The sequence below is a fragment of the Panonychus citri genome, unplaced genomic scaffold (genome assembly GCF_014898815.1).
Source record: "Panonychus citri isolate SS breed McGregor unplaced genomic scaffold, ASM1489881v1 Contig00072, whole genome shotgun sequence".
Taxonomy (NCBI): Eukaryota; Metazoa; Arthropoda; class Arachnida; order Trombidiformes; family Tetranychidae; genus Panonychus; species Panonychus citri.
The window spans coordinates 901,040-913,873 of record NW_026515477.1 but is presented as its reverse complement, the minus strand read 5'-3'; the positions used below and the strand labels follow the sequence as shown (position 1 = coordinate 913,873).

Sequence of the window (12,834 nt, the reverse complement as noted above, 5' to 3'; positions counted from 1 at the left end):
TAATTGATTTAAATTGTCAATTGAGATTCTAACGATTCAATTGATAAAAATTTAATCGCAACCTTGGAACTTTATTTAGATGCAAATTTAGAAGTTTAAAACTTTCAATGGTTGAATTAACTTTTCTTACCTTCAGAATGATCAGTAAATTCAGCAAATCGTTATACTGGAAAAAAGAAGAAGAAAACAAAACTTGAGAATGATACAAACTAATTCTATTTGTTTCATATTCCAAGTGGTTCCAGATCATTACTTGAGAATATTTTCAATGAATTTAGCTGAAAAAGAATATGAATTTTGCTGATTTTTCGATCAGATTTTGGTGGCCTGAAAGTGGAGAAAGAATATGAAATCTCTCTCTCTCTCTCTCTCTCTCTCTCTATCGATGATTTTCAGCTCATCAAGGTTAAAGATCGATAATTTAAATTGGAAAAGTTTCTCACTGAAGCCATGATAATATCTATGAGAATCAAATATTCCATCGTATATTGGAATACTGTTTTATTTCAGTTCGATTTGAACTAAATTGTATTCAGAAGCCTTCGAAGTTACGATTCCATGAGATGGCGCTAATTCTGTTAGAGTTTATAAATATAAATTCAGTTTGTTACCATTGAACTTGCGTCAAGTTATCATCCTCATCCCTATTCTCATGTTCATCCTCATCACTTTGAGTTAGTTATTTTCTGTATTTTAAATGTAAGTCAATATATAAATCGAGAGCATTTGTAATTCAGTTACTAATAGAAGAAAATAAAAACAACAACAACAATCAAACTTTGTAGCATCATCAATATCATCTAATTCATTGATATCTTTCAATGTAATTTCATTCAACAACAATTGCAACTAGTTTAATTCACTTTCTGTTAGTTAAATTATTACTTTCAATTGTTGTTTTCATCATCTAAACGTTGATACTTTATCCGGTTTCCTATTGATAAACGTTTAAAGTTAATCAAATTGATAATCATGTGATTGATTATCATCAAATAATTGACTTATTATTAAATTCAATGTCAATGTTGTTGGATTGTAGTTGAAATCACCATGAGTTGATAAATTGTTTTCTCTGGATATATAAATTTAGTGATCTCAGTGTTCCAAGTGATAATTATCATTATTATTATTAAGGATTAAATTGTAATCATGGCTTGTAAAGTATCGCTAATTGTTGGCCTGTTAATTTTACTTCCAAATGAATATGGTAAGTGGTGATTATCACAGTTCTATGTTAATTTATATTATGGAGATTGAAGGGTGAAAAAGTTTCTTCCTACCATGAAAATGATACTTTTACTATTATTTTATATACAAAATATAACATTTCAGTTGATGTATTTTAGTGAAAATAAGTGTAAATATTGTATAAAGAAGGAAAAAGTTTCATTAATTCAATAGTTTTGACTTCTCAATCATGTTTATCATGCAATGTGATAACTGAAACTGAGTAAACAAGTGGATAAGATTGAGAAGAAGCTAAAAAATATCGAATCTTGAAAATTCATTCAACTGAATAATATCAAATGAATGGAACGTCAATTCTCAAATGAATAATAAAGTTGTGATGATTTTCTTTCACTAACTATTATGATCATTTCAACTTTACCTTAGATATTTTATCTCATCATCATCATGAAACATTAACAACGAAAACCGATTTCATGATAAACTTTTTTCCGGCCAAAATGTTTGGTGTTCAATTTCAAACTCCTTCTCAATATACCAAACTCTCCAATTTTACCATGGCAAAAATTGATTAAACTTTGATTAGAATGAGAGAAGACAAAAAAAAGTTTACTCTTCAATTAACTTAATCGTAAATTTGATTAAACAATTAAAACAGCGTCTTCACCGTTGTCATCCAAGTGTTTTAATGGTTCAGATGAGACTTTCCTTTTGATCAATTTAAACATCACTAACATCAATTGATTGTTTCATCTTTGTAATTAATTAATCAACCAAATGAACCAAATGATTAACAAAATATAAGATAAATAAATTAAAAGATAATTTTACATGTAAAGTGAATGCGAGCAAAAAAAATTGGTTAATCTAAATTGTAACAATCTATTCAATCATTTAATCACATGCAATTATGATTAGATTGTGTTAATTTTTGATAATAAACAAGTTCTTCAAGTATTAATTTAACCAATATTTGATCATGATTCCCAATAGATTTATCAATTAGCTCTGTTAATTTGATTAGGTTGGAAAATCGTTAAGATGAAACTGAACATACAATTAGAATGGAGATGAGAAAAAAAAATTCCGATAAAAAGTTGACTGATTAGATTTTACATTAGAAACAATCAGTTGATTTACTAAATTGATTTTCCAAGTTAAATGTCATCTTATTGTAGCTTTTGTAGAGATGGAACCTTCTTCTAATTAAATTCTTTTCCTTCTCAGTTTTATCATGATGATTTCATGAGATTGGAGAGAGAGATAGTGAGATAGTGAGATAGTGAGAGACATTGGGAAGGTTTAATATTAAGATAATGAACGAAACTTGGAATACATTGAATGGAATCGTTTTCGTCCCTTGAAGATTGAACTCTTTTTTCTGTTTGTCTTGTTTTTCCCCTTAAAACTTAGTTCTAATTAAGATTCTGTTAGAATCATTAATTAACAGGCAAAAGTCAAACGACTATATAGTTGTTGAACTTTTTTATTTTATTCTTCAACATGTTATTCATCTGATTATTCCTACTCAGCACGCAAATTGTTCTTGTATTTTCAATTCTGTTTCAATTCAAGATTCTCAGTGTTTAGACAATTCATCAGACAGGGTAAGAGAGAGAGAGAGAAACACCAAGAGATTAGAAAGAATAAGAGAAAATATTACATTCGGAAAATTGGATGAAATTATAAACAACAAAAGTAATTCCATTTTCCTTTATTAAGACTATGAGATTAATTTCCAGTGCTAATTGCTGCTGATGAGAATGTCAACTCGAAAACAAATCAACACGATTAATATGAATCATGAGATAATGTTTAATCCTTGACTGTAACATAATATAATTAATATCTTGTTGACTTAATTATGAAAAATTAGAGCTAAAGTCAATGTTGACTCTGTTCATCATCACCAGAATTCTCTATTCAACAATGTTATCTCATATTCTCATCTTATCTTCACCTTAATATTGATGATATTAAACATTCAATCTTTTTCTCTCAAGTTGATAAAAAAAAGGTTATCAAAAAGGTTACAATCTCTATGGAGAAAATTTTTTTCTGTTTACATCACTTTTTTCCTCTGTTCATTTTATCAATTCAGGGTGAGTTGAAATTTTCATTTCTCCTCCTCATCATCATCATCATCATTTACTCTCAGTTTTTACATTGAAATGCTGTAAATAATATGTTCTGTCTTCATCCTCATGAAAGGCAAATTCAGTTGAAAAAGGAAACTTTATATTCTTGATATTTTTTGTTCACTGTCTTTTCCTATTCCAATCCATTAACTGATAGAATTGTATCTTCTTGTAACTCTTTTTGTTTTCCATCTCTCTCTCTCTCTCTCTCTCTCTCTCTCTCTCTCTCTCTTATTGTTGTCATACTTTCTCTCAACTCATTGGACTTTGAGAAAAAGTTCAGGAAGAAGATGATAAAGTGATGAGAGAGAGAGAGAGAGAGGATTCGAATTAGATGATGAAAAGTATTACATAAGAGAAGGAGAAAAAACTGTTAGAACTTTAAAGAAAAATATTAAATTCTGGTTATCATGTTTTTCTTATTACAATATGACAAAGACAAAGTCTATTCCCAGATATCATTTCAATCAACAAAACAAAAAGCATCACAATCCTTTTTGTTTCAGATTCTCTGTTTATCTCATCATCATTATCAACAGAGCTCTAATATTAAGTTAGAATCAAAAACTCAGTAAACATTGAAATTCACTTTCATTATCAAAATGCTTCCTTTGGTGTAGTTTAAATTCAAATCATCATGAAAAAAAAAGATGAAGATTAAACTATCCTTAAATCTCAATCTGATTACTGATTGATTAAGTGATCAGTCATCATCTTTGATACACAATATTATCTCCACTAAACTGATCAGATAAATTGTTGCTGGGTTTATCAATTTGATTAGATAAAAGAGATTGAAACATGAAAACAATTTCATGATAATCTAAAACTCAAAGGTTTTCATGACCTGATACGATAACAGAATGAAAGTAACAATGCAAACTTTGAACATCATCATCATGATATATATTCTTACCAGTGATTGAGATAATGATGATGATGATTCTTGAAGATATATATGGATGATAACGTGAATATTGCGTGATAAGTTCCCATGTAAATAGCCACAGAATTTACTTAGTAAATCATTTCCTTTGAATACGATTTTTACTCGTAAAAGAATGAAGAAACTCTTAAGAATATGTATATTTAATAATAATAGAATTCTAATGATTATCATCATGAAGAAAAGAAGGAGAAAAAAAAAGACAGGATAACAAAAAAGAGATAAAAGTAATTTCTTTTACCTGAAGAATTTCCTAGTGAATATTTATTCAGTTCTAATAGCCCTGTTATCATGGGACAAAAACTCATTGACCTCTTGGTGAAAAGGAGAGGTGATAATGGTTGTGTTTTTATTGTTGAAAATTTAATGAATTCTTACAAATTCTGGTTATCATGTAAGAATCAACAATGAGAATAAGAATGATTATCAAGTCAACTTACCTGAGATAATACAATATTATCTTCATCATTATAATCTGAGTAAAATGTAACCATGTTAACAACCATCAATGTGAAATTGTGATAATAATTGGATTGCATGATTACTGGTGAGCTTTTTTTTTCTCGTTGCTTGGGTATAAAGATAATTGCTAAACGAAACATGTAAATGAAGTTATGTTTATTAATCTGAAACGATTATAATTATTTCTCATTATTTGATTATTATTTTTATTATGAGCAACATCATAATCATCATTGTGATTACATTTAATTAGAAAATAATTTGAACGGAAATGTTTCCATTCTTTTACATCATTTCCCCTGATTCCATGTGATTACTTGAATTTACCTTGAAACTTTTGTCTTTCATTTTCAGAATATCTCTCATTTTATAATCTAATTTTCACATTGAATGATAATGAATTTCTTGGATTCTTTTGTTTTTTCATCTCCATCTTCTCCCCCCTCTCTCTCTCTCTATCTAGAATTAATTACTTCGTTGGAACCAAGGGTCTACGATGAATTTGTCTTCCAAGGTAACATTGCTCTATTTCGATGTCAAATTCCAGATCACCTTAAGGACTCAGTTCGAGTGAAATCTTGGTATCTTAGTAACGGGATCACTCTTAAGTCTCCAGAGAATCGAGGTAAGTCAGATAAATTTACATGGAAAAATATTGACAGAATCAATTGTTCATGAATACAAATCAATTTTTAACCAATGCACAAATTGAAAGAAAATTTCTGTTCATCATTATCATCTTGACAATTAATTGTTATTCAATTATTGCCATACAATAAAACCTAAAGGATTAAATTTTTTGTGATAATTTAGTTTGATATTCAAGGAGAGAGAAAAAAAAATCCAAACATCTACACCATAAATATCAACTTCTCATGAAATAATATTCTTATTCAATCATCATGAATAATATTCAGCGATCATTACTCCATATATGAGTAATAAAAGTTTTACCCTGAAGCAGAGACTCAAGAAAAAGTATTCAGAATACATTTCTTCAATGAGAGAGAGAGAACCTAAAAATTTTCTCCCATCACAAATACATGTATTTCCATTCTCATAAATATCATGAACTTCATCTACTTTCATGGAAAGTGATTGTTGATGTATTAATATAACAAAAGGCTTGAAATAATGGGAGTTAAATATTAATATTTAGTTCTGATACGATTGTTATTTCAATGTTATATTATTAGAATACAACAAAAAAAGTGAGTGTTATCAATGAATTTGATCAATGATTTTCACACTGAAACGATAATTGTTTAGATAGTTTTTCCATCTTCTTTGCAATATATTGAAGTGATTCCTCGATTCTTACACTCGACCAAAATTCAATCATATGATATATTGGATTCACTATTTTCTTTGATCTTTTGGATGTCATCATTTTACCTCTTTGTCAATGATCAGGACAAAACTTATGCCTTTTGACCATCTAATTGGGAGCAAGTGCCACTTGTAGTTATGATGAAGATGATGGAGATAAAGATGACGATGATAATGGTGATGAGAGTAATAATAATAGTTATACAATATATATTGAGATAATAGGAGGGAAAATCTAGAGAACTGGAAATAAATGTGAGATATTGTTTCGTATGGTCAGTATCTAGATTCTGTTATATGTGATATGTTATGTATTAGATGTTGATGATTATTATTATGAAGATAATGATGATAAGTCAGCAATCAAATGTTTTCTCATCTTGATTAGGGTTTAGGTTTTCAGTTTGCTTGGTTGGTTAATAGTCGGAATGAATGAATGAATAGTAACATTGCACTCGGTTAAATTCTTGAAGAGTCTACATGACATTATCAGTACTTTATATCCACTCTTTTTCTGTCTCTGTTCATCATCGTTCAACATCGTGTTCTCAATCTTTCCCTTCAGAAAACTCAGAACTTTCAGAGTTCCTTTTCTCTCTATCAAACATGATGATAATTCATCCCCTTTCTTTCTTACCTTTACATATTATCCGCTATTTTACCATGAAAATAAACCTTTTTTTCCTCATCAGTTATCATGATTCAGATGATATTCAAAAGATGAGCAAACATTGTAAGATAAAAGTTCATGGATAATATCCCATGTTATACTCATCTCTCTCTCTCTCTCAGCGTGACTTTATCTTCCTCCTTCTTTCAACATTATCTCCTACATCCTTTTAATCCGCCTCCTTCTAATCATTATTCTTCATCTTCATCATGATCATGATAAATTCCAAAAGTAGATGAAATATATAATAATAATTCTGACCTTATCAATGAATATTTCTGTATATTTATAGTTACATATCTTCTGATAATAAGGCAAGCAAGTTTTGTATTCTATCATTCTCTATCATGAAAAATGTCCACTATCTCATTTTCACTTCATTCCAACTCATTTTTGTCATCGTCATTTTGTATCTCGACAATTTCTCATCCCAATCATCATCTAGATATAAAGTGATACATATTAAAAATCAAGAGAATACTAATTCAACTCATTGGGAGGAATCGAAACAAGAAATAGGTATAACTTATCATAGCACATTCATATTAATTTGATTCATGGCGTTTCATTTTGAAACCTTTGAACTGGGAATTGATATCATGAGAGACAAAGATCAATGTCATTTAACTGTCTACATCGTTTATCATATAATAATTTTTACTCCTTCACCATCTCTCTCTCACTTTTCAATTTCCCATTCTCATCTACACAATGAACACACACCAATGATAATCATGATGATAATAAGGATAAAACGATACTGCTAAATGTTAGATGAAAACAACATGATAAATACAAAGATATATATCATAAAAATATCAAATGAATGTTATCTGAGAAATGCTAAAAGATTCAATGAGCATCATCTCCCGGAGAATTGAACTACAAATGCATAAAGACCAGTGAATAACATCAAAAATATAAGAGAAAAAGGAAGTTGACAATTATTATCTCATTTTCATTCTGATTATCATCATTATCAGCATTATGATTTCGTCATCAAGTTATTTGAATATTTTTTTTATAAACATTTGATAATTGGAAACACTTTATTTTGATTAGAGAGAATAAGGAAATTGTGAAGTACTGATTGTCTTTTTTAGTCAATTAAATTATCATCTCTACCAGATGATCCCTATTGTTATTATAACTCTAAAAAATCGTTATTTTTAGACAAACATTTTCTCATTCCTACCATGATAACATACAGTGCTATTCAACTTCATTTTATGCAGATTTTTGATAAAGCCAAGAACCAATGAGTTGTAAAAGACTAAGCTTCGTACAGATACATATCAGGACTGAAGGACTTGGTTTAAAAAGTTTCAAGGTCATTGAGGTCGTTTGAAGGTTTTTTTGAAAAGAACAAAAAATTACTCAATGACCTTGATAGGTTTATCGTGAAATGACCTCAATGATCTTGAAACTGATTATACGAAGTCCTTCAGTCCTGATATGTACTTCTTCTCAATTTAGAAATTTAAATTTTTCAGTTACAAAATGGTTCAAGTGTTCGTTTTTGTCGCCAGAATCAATATTGACCAGAGAAAATATCTAATGGAATTATTTTGGCATGATAAGAATCACGCAATCGATCAGGATGAAACCCTTTTCAATAGTTACTAGTCGATAAGATCAACACCCTCATCAATGGACAATGGCAGAATTAATGTCATATTTTTATACCACAGAAGGTATTTACAATTGACTCGATGAGGCTAAGAATGTTGGTAATTTTAAATCTTTATTGGTCGCCATGATCGTGACCTTGTTCTCCAATTTTGATCTTTCTAGTTTTCTCTTTATGAATGTCAATTTTTGTCTACGGATAGTTATTGCAATCTTCGGATAAACTAGCACTTACTCTAACAATTAATTACCAGGGAAATTATTAGGATTTATTTATTCATTGGACAAAATATTCTTTGTAACCAGACCAAAAATACCAATCAATGTTAGTATATTCATCACTTATATCACTTGTTATTAAGTCAACAAGGTCAAGTGTTTGTCATTATGTATAAATGTTGATATACCCTTACTAGGAAACAAAGAAATATTGTTTAAATAGAATGTTGAAAAGTCAATTATATTGTTGATTAAAGTTGCTATTCATTTTTCTGTTGTAGTGTATTCATCTTGTCTATTATTGAGATTTTGACATTTACAGTTATTGAATATTTACCATTATTATTATCTAATTTATTATTCTGTTTATTCAATGATTATATTATCACTTTCATAGTCCCTAAGGTGATGGAATTGGGTGTGGGCAACTATCAACTATTTGATTTTCTCTATTTAGATAATCTTTTCTTCAAGTTCAATTTACTTAATAGAATTTTTCTTTTCTTTCCATGCAAATTACTTAAACATAAACGATCATTCAGAATATGAACAAATATGATTTACTATTGACTTGACCATTTCCGGAAGGTATTTTAATGATTGACAAAGAAGATGCATGATATAAATATGGAAATAATCAGAATATAATATTTACTCAGGTTGTTATGATATTTATTCAGTAAACCTTTATTATCAATATTCATCAACAATGAATAGGGACAATGTGAAGAAAATATCAAGAGTTCATTTATATTTTCTGTAATTAACGTTATGTAATTAAGAAGGCTATTGGCTGATTATTCATTTTGTGATGACTTAAATTTGAAAAATTGGATTAATCAAATTAACTGGAATATAAGACAAGCAGAAGAAAATTAATCAAAGTTTTGTTATGAGAACTACTGGATAATCAGAGCTGAATGAGAATTAAGAAAATTTCTTCCATGTTTATCATGATTTTCATGTCACTTCTTTATTCTTGATGATATTTGGATTAAAATGTCCAAAGTTCGAACATTAGAATTGTATTTACTTTCTCGCTTTTTCTGTTTACAGTTTTCTTCCTTTGTTCAGAACTTTATTTTCTCTCTCAACATTTAATACATATTCTTTTTTGTAATTCTGTTGACTTAATTAAATTTATCTCAAACAATTTCACTTCTATTAGAATAAAAATCACAGCTCTCATGAAAAATATTCACTGAAATCAGAAAATAAGATGAACATGATGATAAGACGAATATAAGTAAATATATATCACAACTCATTCGTATTTTGATTCAGATTATTCTGATTATTCTCTAACAGATTAATTCTTTTCGAATGAATTTCGAAAGAAAGAAAAAAATCATTTCATTTTCCTCATTTCTAATACTATGATCATTGTATCATGTCAACATTAATACACTTTTATCAGGACGAAGAAAAAATCATGAGAGAGAGAAAGAGATAACTGTAATTGATTAGTAATATTATCATTGAGTAATTATTTTGTTCATCTAAAGCTCACTGGGAATACACCGAGTGTGAAAAATTGCCTGACGAACAAATAAAAATATTCAACTTGATTGAATTCTGAATATTTAATCTACATTCACGTAAAAGAGAAACATCATCATTTGCATAGTTAATTGTTAACAATTTAATCAAACTAAAGGTGTAAATAGCTAAAGTGGATCACCTTAGCTATTAAGACAAATTGTATAGTTAGTAAATTATTAATTGATGTGTGAAGTTATTAAAGCAGATTAATTTGTTTAATTGTTCCCGCAATTTAATTTTCTTGATGTTGATTGGTGAAGGTAATTACAATCATCTGATCACAATTGAAAAAAAAGGTATAAAAAGCTTTAAGTAATCAAAACTTGATTGTTTTGCTGATTAGACTGTTAACCAGATATTTAACTGGTAAGTATTTCCTTTTCCTGTAACCTTGAAGTCGACCTTTTAACTTAAGTAGTGTTCACCTTTCTTAATTCACCCTGTCCCATCATAATCTCAGTGATTAAGTCCAGAATTCTGATGTCAAAGATCAGGTATGTCTTCAATTAATTGCGTTCAGTGTTTATCCTTTTTATTGGATCTGGTTAATTAAATGTGAAGTTAATTGTCTCAATTGAAACAAGATTCATTTTTTAACTTACCTGTCGAGACCATTTGGTTAATCAATCAACAAGTTGATTGTCCTTCGATCGGTGTTGCGATAGATCAACCGTTTGTTTTATTAGTTCATTTGTCATCTCATTTCAATGGGAAAATTTTAGTGATGGTGATTAGATTTATCTATCAGACTGAATTCAAGTCTAAACTGTTGATGAAATCTACATGGTCTAGTTTCATGATTAAATTTATCAACTAGTTAATGGTGAACACTTGAATTTTTGTTGAAAAAATGATTGTGAAAACAGTTATTGTTATAATGGAAGAAAAGAAAACTTAATTTCATCAGCAAATTGTTCATGGAAATGTGTTGATAACTGTTTCCATGTTGATGATAATGTTATGAAACATTGAAGAGTCTTCATGGTGCTTGTGTTGATTTTAATGGTGATGATGAAACAATTCATGAAAATGGGATGAGAAATTTATTCAAAGTAAATTATGAAGAATAAAAAAAAACGAATAAACTTAATTCATGATAAGTGAGTATTCAAAAATTAGTTAGGTGATAAAAATTAGTTCTGAGAGATTCTAATAACTGATGAGATGTGAAACTTTTACTCACGAAACGTTTTAACAACAATCCATTAGCAAGAAGATGCTTGAGAATTGAAATGAAAGAAAAAAGAATTGAGCTTTTTTCTTTATTCTCTTTTAAAATATACTAACAATTCATCAGAATTTCATATAAAATTCTGTAGATACAAGTGATGAAATTACAACAAATTCTCGATGCCTCCGGTTGATTGTTCCATGAATAGTTGATATTGATAATTAATTCCAAATATTACTTGAAGAAAAAAGTTCTGAGACTAATTTTTTGCTTCTTTTTTTCTACAGATAAATTTACTGTTCTTCCTTCAGGAGAATTGATCATTCGTTCAGTTGATTCTGAAGATTCCTATCTCAAAGTTCGATGCGAAGTTAAAAATGATAAAACTGGCCGAACAAGTATAACATCTACTCCAGGAAAACTCACAGTTATCGGTAAGAATTGAAAATTTTCCATCTTCAGGGTTGATATTTATTCACCATGTAAACACCAAGAGTAACAAAAACCAACAATTGAAAAAAACAATAAAAATAATAATAAAACAAATAAGAAACTGTAATAACCATAATAATAATAATTATTATTATCATGAATTAATAACGTAAATATAGTATGAGAAAAACATTTTCCTGTGGTTATCATGATTATAACATTTACAGTTATATAATTTGATTTCAACTCTACTGAAATCTCATCAACAATTGCCATGAATTGATGATTAACCTTGAAGCTAATAATAAATATCATCAATAAGTTACAAGTTAATTTATCATTATAAATTAATGCTGACCAATTAGCCAAAAACTACCCATGAAATTAAAGTAGCAAAGTGATAAAAATTATTACTACCATGAGTTGACCTTATCATATTAACAGAAAATTTTTCCTGAACTTTGTCTGAACTTATATGTTTAACCTTTGACGCACCAAATTTGATATTAATATTCATTATTTTCATGGTAATAATAATAATATCAACAAAGTTTATTTAATTATAATAATGTCATTGATATCATATGATAAAACTAATAGCTAATACAATTAAGACCCATGGTGATTAATATCTTTTCATGGTGTTATCTTTATTATTATTAATTTTGAGCTACTTGATGATAAATATTATATTATATGAAAAGTTATTTGATAATAATAACATGATGAAATGTACAAAATGTTGGAACTGATGAAATTAACTTTAATCAATTAGCTTTGTCTTGACAATTAATACTTCAAATACATACAATTAATAATAATCAAAATATGATAAATGATTAAGATGATTAGATAAAGTTACTGATTATTATACAGATAACCATGAATTTTATCATGAAAAATGAGCGTAGTGACAAGGAAGTGAAATTATTTATCTCAATGATTTCGGTGATAAATTTTATTTAAATGAGATGAATTTCATTGAATTTGTAGTTCTGATTGTCTGAATAATGATGGTGATGATAAAAAAGAAATGAAAATATTCAGAGTTTTCAGAATTTGCATATTTTCTATTACTAATCATCTATTTTTTTTCTCTCTCTTATTT

General features: G+C 28.1%; 1 protein-coding gene across 1 annotated transcript in view; it reads left to right on the top strand.

The window, feature by feature from the left end:
• The first annotated feature begins 730 nt into the window (after window positions 1–730).
• The window catches only part of LOC128386482 (cell adhesion molecule Dscam2-like), a 39,326-nt gene continuing 27,222 nt past the window's right edge, over window positions 731–12,834 (top strand). Inside the window, 3 exon segments of the mRNA XM_053345517.1 lie at window positions 731–1,207; window positions 5,198–5,359; window positions 11,582–11,728. Coding sequence (XP_053201492.1) covers window positions 1,150–1,207; window positions 5,198–5,359; window positions 11,582–11,728 — 367 coding nt within the window. The 5' untranslated portion in view covers window positions 731–1,149.